This window comes from Diabrotica undecimpunctata, chromosome 9 (genome assembly GCF_040954645.1).
Source record: "Diabrotica undecimpunctata isolate CICGRU chromosome 9, icDiaUnde3, whole genome shotgun sequence".
Taxonomy (NCBI): domain Eukaryota; kingdom Metazoa; phylum Arthropoda; class Insecta; order Coleoptera; family Chrysomelidae; genus Diabrotica; species Diabrotica undecimpunctata.
The window spans coordinates 66,784,728-66,810,165 of NC_092811.1; the positions used below are offsets into that span (position 1 = coordinate 66,784,728).

Consider the following 25,438-nt stretch of genomic DNA (forward strand, 5'->3'; position numbering starts at 1 on the left):
CTGGTGGAATTTACAACAAAAAATATAAAAATAAAAATCCTATCAACACAAAAACTTACTTCATACTTTTATATTATCGATTACTATACTACGATATTACGATATACTATACTATATATTAAATAAGAATATAAAAATTAAAAGTCAAATTAGACCGAAAAAATGCGAGTTAACCTAACATCGACGATCAAGAGAAGAAATTTAACCTCACTTATGTGTCAATATATGACAGAAGATGCATTTCAATGCATAGTCCAAGTTAAAATTTTTTCTTAAGTCGTCATAGTAGCTGACTTAAGCTTTATGTCAAGGTCGACCTTTCTCCCGGCAACGCGTTCAATTGCATTCCTCACCTCGTTTTCAGAGGTGAGCTCATCCATTCCCATCAGGAAAATGGTACGGGTCCGAATTCCTCCCCTTGCAACCGTCTTCACGGCCGCAGGCACGCACCACCTCCCTGACCCTTTCGGCCATCTTCATTCCTCTATTTAGGGACAAGGCTAGACCTTCTTTGGTCTGCCTCACCTTTGTCACCCTGATCTTCACATTCTCCCACAGTGGTTCTGACATCCTTTAAAAGTTCGGTGTAAGTCCGATTCGGCTCCGATTTTATTATGACCACCGCATCCTGTTTTTGGGCAGCGTGCCACACAACCCTTCACATTCCGCTTACCGTGCACTATAAAGCACACCCCACTCGCTCTGGCTACCAGCTCCAAGATCTTCCTGGACCATTCAAGCCCCAAGAATACCGGAGCTGCCAGCGAGACACACTCTCTCCTCTCTTCTTTCATACATTCGGACCGCGTTCGTGCCGCGTGCACGAACCTAGCCGCCCCACTCACCTGTAAGAGGGAACCACCTTGAAGATATACTTCTCAGTGGTATCCCTCCCAGGCACTCAAGTCGATAAAGCCATCCACCCGCACCTAACATCCTCCGTTCTCTCCTCCACTGGAAGAGACACCAGTTCTGGGTAGGCACCAAAAACCTCACCCCCGGTGTCTCCCCCGTTCGCCACAAACACGCTCAGGTCATTCGGCCTTCCAAGCGAGCTTTCTTTAGTCACCTCGGTCCTTTCAAAGACTGCCTCCGGCCAATCTTCGTTGGCGAGGTCTATGACCTCGTCAACTTCTAGGACCCTCCCCATTCTTTCTTTTAGGGCTGCCACTCTCTCTGCTTCTTTTCTGGCAGCCTCCAACTCATCCATATCTTCACTCCCGACCTGGATCCCCACACTCATCCCTTTCGGCCTTGCCTGAGGAGCGCTCGCAGCCGCCAGACCCGAGCGCACCTCCACCAACTCCTTTCGTACACTCATTAGACTTTCAGCCTGCTCGCTTGCTCTCTTGCTCACTCTACTTACACACCTCACGGTCTGGGTCGCGCAAGCTCTCGCCGCTTTCACACCCTTCTTTATGTCCGTCTGGGTATTTGGGTACAACATCGTCAGGCGGTGGATATCCTCGTTCGGAGCTCCTCCACCCGGCGATGAAGCACCTCCACCTCATTCTCTCCGGTCTCAGTTTCATGTTGGTCGGTCCTGGGCTTGGGGCTCCTTTTCTTCCTTTTTCCCCTCGTCTCCGTCCATTCCTTCCATTCCTCCGACGGCTCTTTTTCTGACTCCTCATTCTGCCCCCTTTTCCTCTTAGTTTGGTCCAGCGACTCCTCTTCGGCCGAAGACGAATCCAGGATACTATCCAGACCGACCCCGTACTTACCTTCCGTGTCTTTTTTTTTCTGGTTCTCCGCTGAGGGGAGCGTTTCATTTTTTCAAATCTTTTGAAGATCTTCTCTTAGGTATCTATCCTCGCCTTTCTTTCTGCTTTCTCTTTCCCCTCCGCATATGCACTTGATGTGCTGTCCCCAGTTAAGTTAACCTTAGAAAGGTGGACTATTATTTACTGACAGTTATGGTGGACTATCGTAATTTTTACGACATCTAACAAAAAATTGAAAAAAATATACAAATATAATTATAAACACTTTTATTACAATAAATTAGAAAAAATGTAAGTATTAGTAAGTGGTACACATATAAATAAAGTCGATGTACACTACTCGTTTGCACACATTGTACATATATTACCTCGGTGTTCGCCACATATAGCGTGATGGCATTGGTTGCAATATGTGGTAGTCATGCGCCTCTTTTTACTCGGACAATGGAAACATGCCTTGCGTTTCTTTTTTTCAGGTAACGGACGTTCAACTTCTTCGGAAATTTTGAGGACATCTTTAATATTTTGCTTAAGATTTCGACGTAAAGTTGGAATACACAATCGTTCTCTCAGCCAGGGTTCGGCGAGATGACGAGCCAATTCAACCATATATTCGTATCTGGATAAAACTGTTCTGTTTGCTTTTAATGTGTTTGTGGTGTAAATAACATACGAGTTAATACTTGCAATATGTATCATATTATAGAAGATACACAAAGGCCATCTCCTCGTTTTACGACCCGCATTCATATTCGAACACATTTGATCAAATGTATCCACTCCGCCTTTTGTTCCATTATAATCAGTTATTATAGTGGGTTTGCCATTTATTTTGGAAACATCAGCACCTTCGTGAAGTGTTGAAAGAAGTAAAACTACCTTATTTTTCTTTGGCATATATGATACCAATGTCTTTCTTTTATCAAAACAAAACATAGATGTATTGGGGACTCTGTTCTTTACATTTAACAATTCCTGTGGAATTTCTCTTTTATTTTTGCGAAGAGTTCCGATAATTGTCAGTTTGTACTGATCTTTTAATAACTCCTCTGCTAAGCTAACTGATGTAAACCAGTTGTCCATGGTAATATTTCTGTTACTACCATGAACTGATTTTGTAAGTTCCTTTACAAAATATGTACCCAACGGCAAACCATTTGTATTGGTTTTCTTGCCTAAATAAGGAATAGCATCGATCATATATTTCGAAGAGCTGTCACACATCATTACGATTTTGAGACCATACGAATTAGGTTTATCAGGTAAATACATTCGAAAAGGGCAACGTCCTCGAAATCCTACTAACTGTTCATCAATAGTCAAATAGGATGAAGGTGTATATGATTCTCTGCAGGTGGTAATAAAAATGTCCCATATTTCGCGTATATGCGCAAAAGGATCATCTTGCTGCCTTTCTTTTCGTGTTTCTTTTTCATCAAACCTAAGACAGTTTATGAGATATTTAAAACGCTGACCACTCATGCAAGCCTGATAAAATTTTCCTGATATATTACTGTCAAACATATATTTCACAGATAGATGACTGTCTTTATTTGCTGCAGACATTATCAAAATTGCCAATAAAGCTTGTAGCTCATTTTTACTCATGTCAGAAATATTAGGACGACTGGCATATTTTTTAGATTGTCTTGTAATTTCAGTATTTGAGTGTAACAGAGTACGACATAATATATCCTCTGAAAAAAAATGTAAGAAATATTCTTCAACTTTTGTGTAGTTTTTGGCATTTCCTTTGGGACCAGCTATAAAATGAATAATATTTCTAGCTGCCGTTCTTTTTGACAATGAAGGTATTTTGTTTGACCACTTATGCCCGTTTTTACCTTTTAGAGCCTTTCCCGGATTTACAATAAACTGAGAAACAGTGGAGTTCTCACCTGATGTTCCAGGTACTTCTTCTGTAGATTTTTCGCTTTCCACCACTATTGCTTTTATATCTGCATCCATTAAATTTACAGATGAACTGGATACACTGGATGGCTGGAAAATTTTGGAATTATCACTATTTTTAGAGTCATCTTCTTCATCTGAATCGTCCGATTCAAACTCCAAAGCATCTTCTTCTAACTCCCAGTCACTTCCACTATCTTCAAAAGGTTCCTGCTCACTATCTTCACCATTCATTATACGCTGTATTTCATCGTTTATTTCACTTGCCGTTAAAGGTTTTCGTGATGACATAGTGCTACAATTAAATAAAATAATATTTACTACAAATATAAAAAAGAATTAGATAATGACTTACCAAAAACGTCACCGGCGTCCAAATAAACTTGAGAGAAAAAAACTAACGTAGAAGGTGGACTTTCGTAAAATTGACGACGTGCCCTCAAAAAATCTAATACATAAATACAGTAGTGGAGAAACGCACTCACCGCCTGTTAAATCAAGACTAAAGAAACAGCTACTGAGAAGTGTATGGGCAGAGGTTACGCGACTGCACCCGAACTGCGGCGAAAACCGAGGAGCGTCGTCAAATTTACGATAGTCCACCTTTCTAGGGTTAATTACAATTTCTTTATCCATATGTGTTCCCACGAGTCGTGTTGAAATATACTTACAGGGGGGGGGGCAGTGCACCCTTACCCCACCCAGGCTAGTTACTCCGGGAGGTCGCCTGGTATCCCGGAGGAATCGTTTGCGGTGCGGTAACCCTTGCGCCTCGCATACCTTCGGCACGATGCCTTCCACCTTAGTAATGGGGATTTTTCGCTGCTAGTGAGGTTTACTCCTCCATAGTTTGTCACGGTTTTCGCCGGACGCAGTCTCGCTCTCCATACTTGGACCCATGTATCGCAAGATTTGGGCTGATACCAGGTCCTGCCTCCTGCGACACATCGGTCCCCGTATTCGTCGCTCAGAACACAGATCAGCTGCCTCCCCTAATCTGTGCTACCACATGATCCGCGGTGCCTATTCAGTGGAAGCCCACCTTATTCAGCAATCTTACCATCGAGTGTGCGAGGTGCGCCATGCTTTCCGACAATCCCGAAACTTCATGTCGCACCTCCCGTTCTCGATGGCTCACCCTATGAGCTATTGGGACGCGTCAGGTGGGTTGTGGTCCAACCCCCTGTCAGGCTGTTGCCCACAGAAGAAGGGCACTAGTCTCAACTCCTGAAAGCAACAGTCCGCGGCCGGTCATGATTAGAACTGACTTCTACTAAATCAATGTGGCTTTCTTCATCGTCCAAATTTTGCTCTTGCGTCTGTTCAAGTAACAAATCCTCTTGCTCCAATTCTTCATATATTTTTAACAGTCTGGTCTCTTCTTTAGGATCCATTACACAATAATATTTTAAAGTTATATGATTTAAAACGCAAAGTCAATAAAAAAACCCAACAAAAATTGCTCTGTAGCTTTCCAAAATCGTCACGTCGTTAGTCGCGGGTTTTACTTGGAATAGACTGACGGTTGCTCGATCACAATTCTGCGTAAAACATTCTATACACAATAGTAGTAGGAAGGATTACATGAGCGCAGTTGCCAATGTGAGTAAAATTGTGAAAAATGTTAAGAAAAAAGTAAAATGGTGAGCGTTGCGCTCACCATGCGACCAACGCAGGGTTAACACAAAAAACACGCATTTCTTACAAACAAAAAAGGATGAAAATAACAAAAGAGTTCGACGAATGTGTCTTTTGTTACGCCAAGATGAAAGAAGAAGGACGGAAAAAATAAATTTTTTGTTTTTACTGTAAATTCTGTTTATTAATTTATTTCAGCAGAAATCCAACCACAGTTGCTTTGTAGGAGGCCACACATGTAATGCCTAATGCTGTGTCACTCAAATATGAGCGACGCGGCGCTATATGATATACAAGAAAAATCGTGGTGTCGGACATATATGAGCGACGTAGCCTAATACACTATTGGTGTCGGCCATATATGTCCGAGGTGGCGATCAATGTGTTGTAAGTTCTTTCCAATCTTTTGTATTTTGAATTGCCCGTTCAATTACTAAATTGAGTGGGCAAAACTTAAGTTTTTTTTTTGTTACAAATATTTTACTTGATTTTCTGCTATATACCCAGCAGTATGCCTTTCATTCAATTCATACACTCCTAACATTATATATTTTAATTCATGGTCTTTCATATCAACATAATAAATTGTAAATCCTAAGTAGGTAGCTTAATGTTTGCTTGGTTTCTGTCCAAATATCTGATGTGATACAATATGCTTTTAACAGTTCTAATTTTCTCTTTACTGCTACAGATACAAAGTTATATTTTTGTTCAATTTCTTTTTTATTTGCTTTTTTTTACCGCATCAACCCCTAGGGTTATTAGCGGGGTGGTATATCTTTATTTCAGAAAAGTTACACTTAGTATATTATTAAATTTACATAACAGTTTTGTAAAATACAAACATTTTATGTTATGTTACAGTTTGTTATACAGTTTACAATTTTTGATAAAATTTATTGTATTACTGATGTCTTCTTTTAGAGTTTCTTTCAAATTGTGTAAATTGTGTTTTACTTTTGCTGTTGATCTTGCTGTTGAGTACACTGGACAGTCTATCATTATATGTTGCACTGAAACTGGTATTTAACAGGTATGGCAAATCGGCTGAGGGTCCTTGGAGATGATGTATCCATGTGTAAATTTTGTATGGCCTAGCCGCAGTCTGTTAATAACTACTTGGTCATGTCTTTTAGCTGGGACCGGTAGTAAAGCAGAAGTAACATCTGGTTTAATAATTTTTAATTTTGCTTCTGTTTGGTTCCATTTTACTTGCCAGGTTTTGTTAATGTAAGTTTTTATTAATGTTTTTTGGTCTGAAATTGGTATGTTTTGCATAATAGGAATTGTCATGTTATTGATAGTTTCTGTTGCTGCTTTATCAGCTGCTTCATTACCCTTTATCCCAACATGGGATGGTACCCTAAAAATGTTATGTTTTTACCACATGTTTGGGCGTTGTATAGCATGTCTTTTATTAATGCTAAATTGGCATGAGTAGGATACATTTGCTTGACACCATTTAAGGCACTTAGAGAATCTGATATAATTAAAAAGTTTGTATCAATGCTGGTACACTGGTTCAGTGCGTTGAAAGTTGCCTGCAGTTCTCCAGTATATATGCTACACTCCTTGGCTAGACGGGTGACAGAAGTGTTGTCTTCAAAAATAGCTGCAGCAGCTACACCATTACTGCTTTTAGAGGCATCAGTAAAAATTAGTTTGAAATCAGGGTATCTGGAGATGGTAGACCGGAAATGTTGTTTTATTTCAGAAGGATTGTGTGAATGTTTGGGATAGTTAAGTAAGGTAAAATCTACTTTTGGTATTTGAACTTGCCAGGGAGGAGACTGGCATCTGTTTGTAGAAGTGGCTCTCAATTGATGTATATCGAATTCAAATCGGTTTATTCGCTTATTGAAAGGTAAGTTTCTAGGGCAATAATTTGAGTACAGATTTGGAGAGTTGCTCCTTATTAGGCTTGTTATAAACGGGTTTTGAAAACACAACACTCAAAATCTCAAGCCTATATCTAAAGACCACCCTTCTAATTTATTTAGTGTATTTTGTAATATTGATGCAGCTGATTTTAGGTTTTTACTTCTCATATATATTACAAGATCATCGGCGTAAAGGTTTGCTTTTACTGGAAGCATAAAATGGTTAGATGCGCTGTTGATTGCTATTAAACATAGCAGGGGACTTAATACAGATCCTTGAGGGATAGCATTTTTCAGTGATTTCTTAGTTGACATAACACCGTTTGTTTTAACTTTTATACTTCTGTTCTCCAGGAAGTTTTTGGCGAAGGCTAAGTAAGGCTAATCTATTTTCCAACTTTTCATTGTTTTTAAGATGTGATATGTCCACGTGGTGTCAAATGCTTTTGTGATGTCAAAGAAAATTGTTGTTAATTTTTGTTTATGTATAAAAGCTTCGTGTATTTCAGATTCTAATGCTATAATATTATCTATTGTAGACCGTTTTGATCGGTACCCACTTTGGATGGATTTAAGGAGATTTTTCTTTTCCAAGTACCATTTTAATCTTTTGCTTAGAATTTTTTCCATTATTTTGCAGATGCTACAGGTAAAAGATATTGGTCGATACGAAGAAGATAAGTTTTTTCGTTTATTGTCTTTTAAAAATGGGATTATAATTGCTTCGCGCCAGAGAGACGGAAATATATGGGTCGATTAAATTTTATTGAAGATCTCTACTAAAGTAACCTTCGCGCTTATAGGTAGTTTGTCTATGAAAATTGATGGTATGTCATCAGGTCCAGGTGAGGTATTTTTGAGGTTATTAAGACTTTCATTTAATTCATCAAGTGTTATGGAAGTGTTTAGTGGATCAGCAGTATCTTCTATATTAATTTTTGATGCTTCTGTTCTTTCTTTGTGTTCTAAGAAATTTGGGTGGTACTGCTGATTGCTTGAATACAACTGATAGTGTTCTAATAAAATTTCTGAGATTTCGTGTTTGTCTGAAGTTGTTAGAACATTTGTAGTTATTGTGTCAATATGGTTAAATGTTTTTGAACCTTTTATTTTCCTTATTTTTTGCCATATATCCCTTATAGGCGTAGACGAGTCAATTGACGACACGTAATTGGTCCAGCTCTCTTTTTTTTGCTTGCTTTATTAAAAATCTAGATCTGGCCCTTAAAGATCTAAAATTGTTTAAGTTATTAGGTGTGTTATACTTCTTGTATATATTAAAAGCATGTTTAATCTAGTTGCGTCTATCAATATTTTTACCCCCACTACCTTTACATTCCCTCTCCTGTCTTTTTTGCTTGATGGTCTATCATAACATCCACCATGATGTCATGGGTGGACATGAGCCCACCCATTTTTTTATGAGTGTCACTCAAACGAATAATGACTCTGACGTCCATAGACGTGCTGTCCGTCAAAGTGTTAACGAATAAAATAATAGAGTTTTCGATGCTTAAATACTAGTAAACCACAAAATAAATTCAATATTGATTTGGTCACTTAAACACAATTTAGTTACCTTAATCATCTATAAACTTTTACTCATTTTGTTAAGCAATGGAAAACAATTCTTAAGAATATTACATACGAGCCCTGTCTCAGTGAAGTTGGCCCAACCCCTCAAAACATGATATTTGTAAATTAAACTTAAGGCAAATTAGAATCTTATTTTAATTCTAACATTTTTGCTTTCTCTAACTGCTTTTAGAACGATAACCAGACCTACGTTGCTATCTTTGAAGAGTATTTATTTCGAAATGGTCCTCTTTGTAAAATGATTTGTATTCGATAAAATACATACATACAACTTAACGTGTATGGTCGGTTTATCCGATTTAATAAAATCAAGTAGGTGCGGCAAAAGAAATGATAATATTAAATTAATTTTCGTTGTTATTAAAAATTAAAAATGTCATGTGGTAAACCTGCTTTTGACATTAGAAACGTGATCACTCATTTGCATTTAAAGGACCAAAATGCTTCCCAAATCGCTGAAAGTGTTAATAAATCAAGATATACAGTTAAAATATATGATACAATGTATGTACAGATAATCATTAGGGAAATCATCACAGGAGAAAATCATTAAATTGTACAAACCAACTGGATCTGTGGCTCAAAAACCGAGAAGTTATAGTCAACCGCATTATTCCAACACAAACTTAAGGGGTTTTAAGGGGATTATTAAGCAAAATCAGCGTGCTAGATTTAACGAATTCACACAATTATGGAATCAGGCAATGGGAAAAAACTGGTCAAAACAGCGTGTCATATTGATGCCAAAAAAATGGATTTAAAACTTACAAGGTAAGCTTAAATTATTTTTGCTTCTTTTCTGTTTTGAATCAATATTTTATAGTCAAAAGAGGAGATCTTACTAATAAAGATTCAGAAGAAAAATAGACCAAGGTGAGCCAAGTAACACTAATTATGCTCTTCGAACCAATGTAACTCCATTATTTAGTGTAATGAAACTAGATTTGAAGAATGCGTTGGTGATAGTAGGAATCGTGTAATAAAAATTAAGAAAGAAGTGTTTCAGGATATCTGTGTTAACACAAAAGTTAACTTTCTAACTTCTGTTATGAATAAGTGTTCCATGTCCGCTAGCGGAATTGAAAACTTACACTTTGTGGAGTTTATGAATACTGATAAGCATATATTAATGTACTTCAAAATAACTTAAAACCACAAGTTGAACAAATGCATTTAAATAATCTCGAGTGTATCTTTCAACAAAATGGAATCGCTTATCATTTGGCTAAAAAAATTAAGATTAAATGATAGAAAACAATATGTGACTGTCAAAATAGCCATCCAGTAGTCCAGATCTGTCACCGAGTAAAATTTTGTGGCATATTATGAAGACCATAAAAAGCTCCGACCAAATCCAGCAAGAACTATTTCAGAATTGCATACCCGTCGCCAAGAAATTTGAACCAGTTGCACATCAGATGACTGTCAAACATTAGTTTACACTATGTCAAAACGTATCGAAGCTGTAATCAGTCGAAAAGGTCAAGTAAATAAGTGGTAAATTGCTGATAATTGATTTAGTTGATTTTTTTCTCAATCGACATGTCCCGTAATTTGTAAAATATTGTTTTCTCTGACACAAGTAGTATTTTAGTATTTTTCTAGTATTTTAATATGAAATTAAATAAAAATATATTTTATCAGAAATATAATTATAATGTTTAATAACTGTTCCTTAATATGGCAAATTTCTGTAACAAAAACGATAGTTTTCGTGGTTGGGTCAACTTCCCTGAGACGGGGTTCGTATAACTAAAACACATTTTTGTATAGTAGACAAAGTTGTGTTCCGAAACCATTTAACGAACTGCGTTCATAAACGGACTATGAATACATAGACTAGTTATAGTCAAGGTATAAATACATAAACAACTATAAGTTTTTCACACATACCTTTAATCAGAATTATAATCATCAGAACTAGAGTCGGTGTCCAAATTAGGCTGAATAACAATTGGGACGGTGGTACGATCCACTATGGGGTATTCATTTTCTATGTCGATAACATAGGAAATACAGTTCTTCCAAATCTCACTATCGAACTCGTGACTTCTTGGCGTATGTTGTCTAGTTGCACTGCGTTCAATGTCGGTGACTCATTGCGTTTCCTTAAGCGCGTCTTTAGTATTCCCCAAATCATTTTTATGGGATTAAAAATGCAGTAATAAGGTGGCAAGCGTAAAATAGCATGTCTTTTTCTTACATAGTTCGTCAAGTACGTATTCTTTGCTAAAACTGTGGGACTTTACAATACTTAATAAATCTTTCTTTAAAGGGACTCTATTAGGAAGGCGTATTTTCTTATCTCTCAAAAAAGTTACAATATCATCTTTCTTAGTACTACTGTTGGGTATTTTTGTTAAGAGTCGTGAATGATAAGAAGCATTGTACATGACAATTACAGAATTGGGCGGAATATTAGGTAGAAGTTGTTCCTTAAACCATTTTTCAAATAAATGAGCGGTCATGTCTTCATGATAATCGGCAGATGATTCGTTGATGTCTTTGGCAGACAGTAACAATGCATTTTGTACAAATCCTTGTTCACTACCTGCATGCAAGATTATTATGCGCTTTCCCCTTGAACATGGTGTATTTAAACTGCAGCTCTGAGAGTTATCTACCCAACCATACTTAACGACGTCGTGTGTGTCAAACCACGTCTCGTCTAGATATATTATTAATCTATTCTTCTTCTTCTTCTCGTGCCACTCCTAGCGGAGATTGGAAATCATCATGGCCACTGCGACTTTGTTAGCAGCGCGCCTAAAAAGTTCAATCGAACTACACCCGAACCATTCACGTAGATTACGAAGCCACGATATTTTTCTTCTTCCCACACTTCTTTTGCCATTAATTTTGCCCTGCATGATATTTCTTAAAAGTTCTTAAAAATTAATCTATTGGACTGTCGATATTCTTTGATTTTATGTAAATACTCCTGCCTAAGTTTAACTATTCGCTGCGACTCCATTATTACAATTCTATTTTATTAATTTATTACAATTCTATTCTTATTTATTTTCTTATATCTAAACCCACAGTCTATCAAAATATTTCGCAATGTCGCTTAACATCGGTAGTCATAATCAGGGTATTCTCTTAGAGCATCTTGGATCATATGCAGTGTAGGTACTTTGTTTTCCTTGTAAAAATTGTACACAGTCTTTCGAATAACATTCTTATCCATATTATTTCTATTTTCCGTCTATTTTTCTGAATTTTTGATTCGTTCGTTTTCGTTTTAGGCAGTGATTTATTACGTTTCCTTCCCTCACAATACGATAAATTGTTGATAGTGATAGTTTGGTAAGTTCACGTGTTCTATTTATAATAGTTCTGTCAGAGTTTTGTTCATTTTCTTTTTTTAAACACTCATCTGTAAACACTGTTCAAAACAATACGTTGACACTGCACATGTAGGTCTTTGTTCTTAAATTCTGAACTATTTTCAACACAATTCGATTCTGGGTTAATATTTTCCGCATTTTTAAATGGTCGCCAAAAAGCCATATTTACAGTATAATAATTATTTAACACTTTTAAATGCCAGTCCTGTGCAGCTAAACTAACATTTAGCTGCACAGGACTGGCATAATTCAATCGCTGTTTCTTATCTACCTGCATCATCGCCGGCGGTAGCAACCGGTAGCGAACGTCCAAGCAATGTGTAAAATATTGGTGATTTTGGATAACATATCAACGTCCAATATTTATTTGATGGGATGTAACTTTCATGCTCTGTTTTTTTCATCTCTCTTATACCGAGTACAGGGATTGTTCAAATACGTTCGAAACATTGACGCGTGTTATTTATAACTTGATTTGATTACTGATAAAATGTGATATTGAACTCTCCTTATAAATGGCATCCAAATAAAATGTTTCAACTGACTTTATAAATACTATACTATCTGACTGTATGTTGGCGACATTAATTGAAATCTTTGCAAAGATTGAAAAATAAATTTGAGTTGCCTGCTCCGGCCATTGTCTAGTATATTAGACGACAATATAAGGATGGCATTCAGCATTTTTACTAATAATTTTAACTTGCTTGTAATCTATATTATGGAATTCCGATTTTACTTTAGAAAAAACGCTAAAAATTGATTAATGAAAACAGTAGAGGTTTTCTAAAAATTATTTATTTCTGTATATCGGAAGCAAACTGTCCTAAGTCCAATTTATCGATTTTACAGGAGAACGAATTAACGGTTTTCGGTGAATATTTGGAATTATTACAGATATAAATAAATAATGAATAACCAGTTTTTTCTAAGCAATTAATAGTACAGGTAGAGTATTATAATCCACCAATTTCAAATTTTTGCAATATTCTAATTTTACAAAAAAAATGGACTTAGGACAGTATGCTTCTAAGTTGTATTTTTTTTCCCGAAAACATTTTTATAATAAGTCACCTGTCCTTATTGACAATAAGTAAAACGAATATAGATATACTAATTTCAATTTATTAAAATTAAACAAAGTTAAAACAGAAAGTAAAATAAACATCAACTAAAAATTTTAAAGTACGTATTAGCTTAAATAAATTTTATTGATCAGCATCTCCTTCTGGATAATCGTTCCGATTTAGAGCATGTGGTAAGCTTCGATAGTATTCGTGAAACTCCGATGGTACAAAAGGCAGTAAATTCATGAGGTCATTATATTTTGCTGTTGAAATAGGCACTAGCCTTTGATTTATTTGGTCCAGATCCATCGGTAAGGTAAGTTCGGTTCTTGTGTTTCTTCTCAAATCTACTTCCTCGAAATTCGTTGCTTGAAATGATGTTTTGTAGTACAGTATTCCTAACTGGTCTTTTCTATACTGCAAGTGAACTACTTTAGACAATAGGAACGGCTGTATATTACGATTAATTTTTCGAGCAACGAAAGGTGCAGCATTTGAAGAACCCCTTGCAACGGTATACATTGGATCAAAAGATTTAAAGTCGGCCAATTCTAAGTTTATTACTTTAAATTTTGAGGAACAGTGACGGATAAGTTGCTGCCAATCCCACGGAGTTAAACTGTCATTGTAGGGTTTTTTTTTCGCTGTTTTTCTATTTGTGCATGAACGGAGTCGGCTTCCATGTGACTATGTTCTTTTAAAAGAAATTTTTGATCAATGGTTTTAAGCTGTGGATATTCATTTAGAATGAAATAAAAGCCCATTACGATGCTGCTGTTCTTATTTTGGCCAAAGCAATTATCAGACCAAAGCGTTATGTGCTCTATATTAGATCCAGGTAAGTTTAGATCTGCCCATTTTACCAAAGCTGATGCCAACTCATTCCCACCTCTCTTACCTTTTGATTCGTCCCACATCATACATCAGGCTGAATTATTTGAGGAATCAAAAATTGTATAATTTAAAGTCCAAAGCTTTCTTTTATAAAAAGTAAGCGAATTGGTCAACAACGGTATAGGTAAACATTTTTGAAGATCTGCTGTGAGTACCTTATGTTTGCAATTTTTTTTAGTTTCATTTGTGTCTGAGGATTTGATATTATACCTACGTTCTGCATCTTTCAGATGTAAATTTCTGTCTTTGTTTATACGTTCTGCATCAGTGTCGTGTACTGCTGTCTTTAACTGTGCTAAAAATAAATCACACGTATCACAAGTGTCCACTTCTGGTGGTTTAAAAGTGAGATTAAATTTTTTATTAAAAATATCCCTATACAACCATAGTTTTGCTACGTCGTCTAAATGAACGTGTTGTTCAAAGCAATATTCTTTATAGAGCGTATACATTTGCTGCACTGACAACTGAGGACCTAAATATGCTGTCTTTGATCTTTCTCGATTGTAGTGGCTTTCATATTTAGGAAATGAGGAAATATGTGATACAACGGAATCGATTACATGCTGCTGAGTTGTATTACTAGGTGTATGCTTACCTCTCTTGTAAGCCATAACTATGCCTCCTTCTTGGCGCTTTGCTAAAGCAGTCTTCACTACTGACTGCGATATGCCCAAATTATTCACAAACATGCACTTACACACTACAATTTTTACACCATCTACTGTTAAAGTATATACCAAGGTGTTTTTTCTTGCTTTTGATTCGTCTCCTAATCGCAATCTTTGGCTAGCTGTAGGCTTTGTTTCTATACAGGATAAAATGAACTGCCTTTTTACATTATAATCTTTTTCATCATTCCAATAATAATTAAAAATCTCATCTCTCTTTTCTTCAGTTATTTTCAAATAACATTTCATACGACACGAACAAGCAGCTTTTTTCTTTCTTTCAGGCTTTCTTTCTTTTCCGCTTTTACTGAGATAGGATCTACTAGCAGCATACTCCCGTTTTCGCTTATTTACAATCCACTCGGAAACATGCCTTAAACATTTCTTTCCATCTTGTTTTGTAACAGATTTTCTGGAAACTTTTATTAACTTGCTTATTTTCTACAAGAACGTCTGGTTGTTCAACGTTATCTTCTGAATCATAATAAACATCATTAATAGGATTATAATCTTTATCTGCTATAGAATCATCAGAGTCGCTCAACGAAAGGTCAATTTCTAAGAGAGTTTTTCTGTTTTTCATACGTCTTCATTTTGGATGACATAGTATTCTACATCTTGACCGATCTCAGTTACTTGCGAGGTACTAGGTTGGTTTTCTTTTGACGTATCTGAAAAAAAAATATATTAACCATAAAAATATATTTCTAAATCAATTTTATATGAAGAAAATTTTTTTTAATTCCTTATTTTATCCTAAGAACTATAATATTAGTAAACGAATTACTTACCATCCATTATGGAGTCAAGCGCTAAAGATAATAAACGATGTCCTCGGTAACTCAAATTTACAAATTATAAAAACTATTCACGAAATTATAAAAACTATTCTCGTCAATAACTACAAATTTTCAGAGTTTTTAAGATATAACCAAAAACAATAACCACGTGTTTTGTATTGGATCGCTGTCGCTATGTATTGGACCACCTGTAACAAAATAACAAATCGGAATCTTCCAGTTATGTAGCAAGCCGCGCATCATGAAGACCAGACCTGTGTTTGCAAGTTTGTTTGTTCTTCCTAAAGCACTTAAATATTGAAACCCTTCTATAATGTCATCTAATTTATTGTACTCCAATAATTGTTTTTTAAAGAAATTTCATCAAAAATTAACACACAAATTTTTTCCCACTCATCCATTGTCTCTGTTTTTTTCTTCAACTTGTCAATTAAGGAAGTGTTTAAACAAGTTCTTAATTTTATGACACGCAACCAAGTTTGAAATTTTTTTACTGAAGGTAATATAAAGTTGAGAGATCTAATTAAAAATTTGTAACAACTAGGAGACTTATAATAAATGGCCAGAGCTAAATCCTTTTCATTGTCACTCAATTGTGAACGAGTTTTGTGTGAAAACTGCATATTAACAAAAGTGTGCACGTATTTGCTTTTATTTTCTAACAGTACCTGTAACATGAATTTGGTTGCCGATTTTCTGTTTTTTGTTGTTCTTCTACAACGCTGACTGTTCCTCTGACGGCACTTCTTCTTTAAAGCATTTACTTGATTCTCCAATTTTTTTACCTTCTTCATCAATTCAGTTTCAAGTTTTGTGGGCAAATTATAACCTCAAATTTAGGTTTATTAAGTTTCGGTTGTCCCAGATGTCAACCGTTGTAGCACCGGTTCACTCAAGTGGAGACGGGAGTGAGTATATCTCAAATCTGGGATGTTAAAAATGTAAAATTTAATTGTCAGGCGCCAGTCAGATTTATCTGAGCCATAAAGTTTCTTTCCCTACCCTAAATCTGACAAAAGTAGGAAATAAAGAGACAACCTTAACTTACATTCGTTTATTCTTAAAAATGTGCGAAGAACCACACTTGGTTTCAATATGAAAAGTAAATGTCAAAAACATACGTCGGATAAAATTTAGACCGCAGTACTAATTTTAAAATTTATAATCAAGTACAAATTACAACCTTAATCCCCTTTACTATTCGAAACAACTTTTGTAACATTTCCCCCCCCCCCCCCCCCAGACTATTTAAAATTTTAAGTAATGTTATTAATTATTTAATCACATAAAAATAGTAGAAAATGAAAGTATACCTCTGTATAATAATCTGCCATTTTAGCAGATGAATAAAACTTTCTTCTTCTTCTGGTTCCTATCCGTTTCGGATGTTGGAAATCATATTGGCAATCATGACCTTGCTCGCTGTGGCTCGAAACAGCTCCGTTGAGGTTTTCTTAAACCATGTTCTTAAATTCCGCAGCCATGATATTCTCCTTCTACCGGGTCCTCGCTTACCTTTGACTTTACCTTGCAATATAGACTGCAGCAGGGAGTAACGGTGCTGATTTCTCATAACGTGTCCCAGATATTGCAATTTTATACGTTTGATCGTAAACACAATCTCTGGTTCCTTCTTCATTTTTTCTAGAACTTCGTTGTTCGTGATCCTTGCTGTTCATGATATTCTCAGCATTCTTCTATAAAGCCACATCTCAAATAAAACTTTACTTCAGGGAAATACCTCAAGTTATAGGCATTGGATCCAAGGCGAACAACAGATGGGTAAATTAAGTTACAACACTACAGCATAGCTGCTTTAAGTTTAAAAGTATGCCCAAATAGTGTACATAGGCATTTACAAAATGTTTAATAAACTTTAAAGTGAAAAATTATTACTTAGTTAATAGATTTAAATGAAAATTGCATCAAGAATTTTATTAATCAATATTTCAAAGCCGCAAAAGTTAAATGTAAGTTAAATAAAACTAAAAACTTATCAAGTCTCCTCCGCTTCCTTCTACCATCCTAACACTGGCTGTGTAACTCCAACGGAAAAGGTACATGGAAAAGTGCTTCCATAAACTTCACCAAAGTCATTTTTGAATAAAGCAAAAACAAACTGCTACAGACTTCTACATACGAACCCAAGCTGTACAGTCTCAAACCCATACCAAACCAGGAATTGGTGGTCTGGATTGTAAAATAAAACCCCAAATACTAAAGATCCAGACGCAGAAATCTCCAGATACTGAAAACTGCCCTAAAAATACCATCAAGTATTAGTACATGAAGTGAACCTTCAGATCCCTTCCCAATACTTTCCAAAAACTAGTTAGAACTGATATTCTTAGGTACAAAGAAAAAATGATTAACTAAAAAGACACAAAGTTTCTGAACTGTGAAAATGAACAAAATATTATGTTACAGTGAAGCTGAATTACTGAAAATTACAGATCTAAACCTCCCTTACCCCTTTTCTGTAATAGAAAGTTAATATACAAAAAAAAAATAGATCTAGAAATGCTTTACAACAGAAATGTAAAATAATCTCATTTACCTCAATTTGAGAGCGTTTCCAAAATTAATCGACGTTTCAATAATCTTCCAACAAGCTAAGCAGTCTGTATACTTCCTCCAAAATGCTGTGACCACAGGGTTAAAACTCCCTTAACAGGTTAAAACTCCCTTAACAGATTAAAAAGCATGATACATCACAAATACCAAATTTCCATCAAAATCTTGCGAAACTCCAAAAATACAACTATCAGAGGCTTCTTAAATAATAATAGACGAACTTCTTAATCTCCACAATCTGTGATGGTTTCAAATTACCATATATTAAATTAGAATTCGTCACTCACACCTGCTAATCATGCAGACATTTTAACGTCAAAATCAGAAGTGAGGAGTCCAAACGACAGACCCCGGAAACTGTCAAATCCTTGGGACACAATAGAACTACAAAACACATCGACCATTGAAGTGATAGCCCCGAACGGCCGGATGACGTCATAAATCAAATTACCAAATAGACTTTGAGTACAGTGTCTTTCACATGCTCTAACAATTCCTCATGCTAATCGGAGCGACAAAACTAAGTTGTCATTCGTACTCGTACGACGAGTGAAGAGCAAAACACACCACTCACCATTCAACTGCTCCAACTATTCTGTACACTTGACAGAGCGACAAAACTAAGTTGTCATCCGTACTCATAAAACGAGTAGAGAGCAAAACATAACATCCTTGATGTCACCAACCACGGCATTAGAAACACTAGTTATGGTTGAAAAATCTGTGGACACAAATTCCCAACAATTCCAAATAGTTCTCGGAGCGACAAATCTACTTGTATTTCGGACTCCATGAGTCACAGAATTCTCACAGATATATCACGGAATATCTACCTAACCATGAGACACGTAAGTTCCAACCTACCCCATAGTGACATCACAGAACACACCGCTCGTGAAACGACACAGCGGACGTCTCCTGAACTACAGTCTAATAGCCCAATACCTGAGATATACGAAAAATCAAAACAGAAGGAAGAAGAACTGATAACCAAACATATTTTATTATTTATTATGAATGATGAAACGACTTTAATTAATTACAAAAGTGATAGAAAATAGTGTTTAATCGTAATTCTACTGATGAGAATGGGTAAACTCGACATTCTTAGTCCTGTGTAATACCTTACAAGAAAAGTTCTATTGCAAACCACCATTGCAAAACAAGATAAATGAATGTTAAATACATTTCTACTAAACACTCTAAACAGGTATGAATCAAACAACTACATACAATCTGTTCTAATTACTATTAATATGTTTTAGAGAATATTATCTCCAGGAATCAAACTTCCTAATAAATTATAGCATTTATCAAGCTGAAATATTTTAGAGGATTTCTCAAGGAGGTTTTATGCTTTCCATATAAACACCCTAACAAGTTATAGTACCTGTCAGACTGAAGCGGGCTGTTTTTGGACTATCGAGAGACACACAATGTATGTACACACAATAGCCCCACGGTTACTTAAAACTAGAGTAAAAACCACATAGAGAACCCCAATTATACCCAAAATAAGAAACAAAAATAGCTAATACTAAATAACCTTTTTAGCAAAGTTTTCAACAAGTGGACGCTAACACAGCAACTTACCTAGCAACCTTTTAGTGATTTAAATGTTTTTGTCAAGATCTTATAACTTAGTGGGATACAGACAGCACTATTTATCCGGACTGATAGTGGCAGAATAATCACAAAAACTCTGGTCTGACAGTAGTCTATCAACAAATTTGTCATGATGGTGAACAAAAATAGATGGCTACAGCACAGTACCCTTAACCGAATGAGGTAGCAAAATAGACAAAACCTTTGGGCTGACAGTCAGTCTAACAACAACTTTGTCATGATGGTCGATAGAAATATAGTTACAGCCAGTACCCTGAACCGAATGAGGTAGCAAAGTGGACAAAACCTTTGGGCTGACAGTTAAAGTAAAAATGAAACAAAACTCTCAGAAAGACATTTCACTACCTATAAGGAACTATACAATATCTACACTTAAAAATTTCATATACTTTATTATGTAAAAAGAGGTTAATCTTTGTAAATTTGTATATTTTATAAAAACCCTTAAAAGAGCTACATTAAAAACACGAACGTTTTCGGAACAACAGTTCCATCATCAGGTTAAAAATACAGGTTACCATGCCTGAGCCACCAAAATATTTGGGTAAAAACCCTTTAAAATATATTATGTTACCAAAGATTGTACATGATGTTGTTAAAATTATTTGATGTTTAATATTTTAATTAAATTTTACTTTAGGTAACATACACCCATGCTTTAAGTGAGTTCCAGTGTCCGGAGAGTAAACCTCTTCAAACGGACTTCAGCTGGTAACTGAACAGTTGTTCCTTGCTTGTAGGCAAATATCATTTCAGGTTTTTTCTTTGTTTGTCCACGACAATTTCCAACTTCAATTTGAGAATTTGAGTGCTTTGTAGAGAGCATCAGGACATAACGCTTGCCTCGCCAGGATAGTACAGTGATTCCCTTATGATTTTCTTTTGAAATATACTCTCCGGGCTTCAGCATTTTGTTTGTCACTTCGCGTGGGGTTCCTTTGCGATTTTTCCTTAAGGTGCCAATTAGATGTGTTTGTCTATTCAACAACTGTTCTGCAAATGAAAGGCTAGTATACCAATTATCCGTGATCTGGGTTCTTCCGGAATCCAATAATGCATTGGCTAGTTTCATTACTATTCTAGATGGGGTGGTTCAGTTTTGATCAATTGTTGCCGAGAGGGGGCGTTTGGGCCTGTAGGACCCAGGCCTTGAAATGGTATTAGTGATTCATCAACACATACTGTTTCACCAGGTTCGAGTGCTATTTGGAAATTATGGACCACCTTATCGACCAAACACCGAATTTTGTGGAATCTGTTATTTTGAGGGTTGTCTTCTGTTCAATCACATTAATTATCTCCTCGACGTTTACTTCCTCAGTCTCTAGGAAAGACACAATCGCACTCTTACTGTTTGAAGGAGGACCAACGGGAAACCTACCATACATGGAGCGGTGGACTTGCTTATCATACTCGTAGATCCACTGAGCTCGAGAGGGAATGACTGACTTGTCGTGTAGAAGATCCGTGACGTCTACATGCATGTCGAAGGTGAGATTGCGCTCGAAGGTGATTCCAGCAAACTCAGTGGACATCCACGGATAACGTTTGTCTTCCTCCCATGTGCCTCTTTCATAGTTATCTCTCACCCTGGGGCTAGTGACGTTGGTGTGGACTAGTTTTGCCCATGCTCTCTTCTCCCGAAAATAGTTTCTGCAGAAGACCAGGGTGAACATGTTGACGAGTTTCCGAGCGGGCTCCTCCAAGTTCGTCTTCATGCACATTCCCTTAGTTGCCCACGCCTTGATACTCTTGTCCATGTCGATAATTGGGTGCCCGAAGCACTTCCACGTTCCACTAAGTTCCAGGCGAAGATGGACCTTACTTATCGTCCTGATTGGACGGCTGAGATAGCGGTATAGTTCAGAGTCGGCGTAAGGTCGAATTTCATCCTTCAAGCTCTCGAAGAACATTGGATGGTTTTCCAGGTCCCGCAGTATGCAAGCTATAGTAATTGAAGGCCAGGCCTTGAGGACTTAGGGCATGTGATCAATGCGTTGTTCAGAGAAGTGAGTCATCAGTCGAATTAGAGTCTCCACACAGTCCAGAAGACTGAATCCCTCATACTTGGCATCATTGATAGTGGCGTAGAGTAAGACATCAAACCAGGAGTTGAACATGTCTCTGATGCCAGCTAGATGGGCGTGGGTCAGAATCATCACCTCTTCCTTACTCAAGTAAACTATATGAAGGTTTCCATATGCGCACCCATGAACCCCGCCTAGTTTCCATGGTCTCTTGAAGATTGTATCGAAAATTACCTCGTCGAAGACGTCATCAAAGGCGCACTTGATGTTGTAGGTGAGTTGGAGAGGGCGAATGTCCACCTTCTTGCTCAGTATTTCCGCCCCCGTGTAATTTGCAAAGGAGGTCTCTGTAGCTTTGTTGGCTACTTGGATAAGAGAGTTGAGATCCGATGTCCTGTCAAACGAAGATAACCGCTGCGCATTCTTCATAAACCAGGAGTAAGCATACTTGGAATGACAAATGTACAAATTTTTGTTGCTTTTATTAATATGTATAAGACTATTATCTACTGTTACTGCCACCTTGTTTCCTTATGCGTTCTGTAGCCCTGCCACTAAATCCCGGACTGCCTGATCTGCATCAATTTGTGCTATAATATTGACTTGCTGACCATACTCTGCATTTTCAGGGGTCAGCTGAACTTCTGCTCTCCTATTAGCATAGTCTAGTATCATTTGATCTATAATAGCTTTATTTGCAACACTTCTCGGCCATCCTCCGTATTTTGATACGGCCTTTTTTTCACCTACCCTTATAAGCAACTCCTTTGCCACATAAGAGAGACTCTTGTACAGAGTGGATCTAGCAGGCCCAAGATCTATCCTGAACCCGTAAAAGGTGTTAGCACCCACTGCTTGAACTGCCGCATAAAACCTATTCCACTCATCAGCAAAAGACCGGGCAATTGCTGCTCAGTTAAAGTCTCTATAAGTTACCATAGCTCTCAAGATGGTGAGGTGAAAGCTGAAAGTCGAAGTCGTAGAAAACAGGTTGTTTCCAACTTTTAAACAATCCGCTTAGCATTACCACTTGTGCATAAGAATATGGCTTCAAGGATTCATTTCGATGTTCGACGGTGATTTCCATTATCCTATCAGTTTCCCAAATTTTTGATTCCACTTTTTTAACGTGCTCAATTGCCTTTTGCCAATTGTGTGCTGTTACATTTTGAAGTGCTTCATAAAAACTCTGCTTGACATCAGCAATTTTAAAAGTGGCATTGTTTCTTGCCACTTCTCCCTTGATTTGGGCCAAAATCAACTCAATTGGCTTAAACTCACAATGGTAAGGTGGCAGACGTAAAACATAATGTTCTTTGCTTGCCGCCATTTCGTCTATAACATATCTCTCAGTTGGCTTATTGATATTTACTAATGTTAGTAATTCGGCTTTAATCATATCTTCTGTAAAAGCTATGCCGTGTCTATTCAACCATCCTTGTATTTCCCCCTTTTTTGTAGCTGGTGTAGGGGATTTGTCAATACGTCTACTGTGGAATGAATCGTTGTCCATAACTATTACAGATCTTTTTGCTAATTCTGGCCGAATATTTCGGAACCAGGTTTCAAACACATCAGAATTCATATCTGCATGGTAATCCAAAAACCAACAAACTATTATTTGCTACAAATCCATCATCTGATCCAATATGTAATATAATTAGACGTTTTTCTTTACCAGAAGGAGCTTTTAACCCTGTTGTCAGACCCCCCAAGAAGGCTTGTCTGGGATTTTTAATATTTTCATCTACCCATATTTTGCTGGTAGTGTGACCTGCATTTACCCAGGTTTCGTCTAGGTAATAGATCTTCCGCCCTTCCTTTCCCAACTTTTGGATTTCGCGTAGATACCTACGCCTGCACGAGATTATTATGTTATGTAATTATACCTACGTTATGTAATTTATATTGTAACACATTTTTGCTCACTGAAAGTTAATTTTCTAAACCAATCGTTTAAAATTTGAAAAATTATCATCATTATTAATTTCGGTTAGAATTTTGTTAAGTGTTGGACGTCCATTTCTGAAAAAAATTCATGAATATTCTTCCGAACTGATGTTTTAGTAGCATCTGAAATATTGTCTAAAGTTTTTCTTGCCCTATGATATATTTTTGCATGAGAAAAAAACATGAGTGAGTTTGTATTCAGCCCACACTTTAAAAGCCGTACTCACTGCTACCTTTAAAACAAATGCACAATATGGTATAAGAATGTTACTATGTAAATAAATACAATACAATAGAAAAACTTAACATCTTACTAGCTGCACTTGAAACAAAATTCACAGATCCTGTCTAATTCGTATTTGGACCAGTTTGTCTATAAATATTGAAAATTGTTTCTTTCTCTGACTTTGATAAATGAGTTCGTCGTCGTTTTCTGGGCGGAGATCCTGGAACTAATTTTTCAACTTGCCCAATATTATCACTTTTCTGGTGGTGATCCATATGAGTCGTATAGTTTTAAAACTAGCTACATCCAATAATCACTGTTTTGAGAAATGGCGGGAAAACATAATAGAGACCAAGTTTTACATATGAATGAATTCAAATTTTCAGGGTATGTAGCAGACAGACAATTACTGTTATTTAACAAATGATTGATGTTAGAAAATATTTTAAAGGTTATTTATATAATATTTTAATTTGGATGTAGCTACTTTTGAACTTAACTGGCGGATGTAGCCTATGTTGACAATAACTTGAGGGTAGTTTAAAACAACACCACGCAGTTTATTGATTATTAGTTTAATTTTATTATTTAAAAATAAAACAAGTAAAAACTTAAATGTATTCACTTAACACAAACATAAAAAAAGACGTGAATATATTCAGTCATTCTTAAACCTTTTCTCCTTAAACCACAAGAGAAGCAACTTCACCACCATTATCGTCACAGTCTCTTTCGTCCTCCGCTTCTTCTTGGTGATCTGCCATAGGCTGACTTAAAATATTCTTGTAATAAAATAATGATTCTAGTTGCAATTCCATCCAGTTTTCTCCAAAGTGCTTGCTAAGTAATGCAGAAACATCACGTAATTTCAATGGCGGAAGTTGAACACTACTTGTCGGAATGGGCTCTGGATACGCCATGAAACTAACTTTTTATAGCAAGCAAGCAATTTGATTAAACCCAGCCTATGAGAAATGTTCACCCCTAAGAATTACGTTCGGGTGTAACAATTCATTGGAGCGAGGTGTGTTAACTCGAGTAAATACAGGAGTCACACCACCGCGCTCCAATGCTCTAGACCATCCCTTTCCCCCCTATAGCACTCTGATGCGCGATAGGGGCTCAACTATCGGCCAAATGCTCTTCATGTGGAGGTCCTGGGTAATAGAACCCCAACATGGTTTCCTAACCGATTGCAAAAACTCAGGACAGCGCATTGTCGCTATGATCCTGTTATCTCTAACTTTTTGTTTCGATTTGAATATTGTCTTATAGTTGCCTACATCTGTACGATAGTAGGATGTTTTTACGTGTTTTGTTCTTTTTGAATAAGAATCGTTTACTCGACTGGAACTGAAAATGCCACTGACCCGGTGGCCGCAAAATATCGGAGCATCTATTCTTCCAGTCAAACACTTTATCTTTTAAAGGAATAACAGTCCCAAATTGAGCAAATATGTCTGTGTACTCCTGAGGACTTATGATTATGTTCATTTTCTTTACTTCC

At 36.5% G+C, this 25,438-nt stretch overlaps 1 protein-coding gene across 1 annotated transcript; it reads right to left on the reverse strand.

Annotated features, from left to right (window-relative positions):
* Positions 1-22,680: 22,680 nt before the first annotated feature.
* On the reverse strand, positions 22,681-23,340 carry LOC140451032 (uncharacterized). The gene has a single exon (XM_072544746.1). It carries the CDS (start codon positions 23,338-23,340, stop codon positions 22,681-22,683), a length of 660 nt encoding a protein of 219 aa, XP_072400847.1.
* Positions 23,341-25,438: the final 2,098 nt, after the last annotated feature.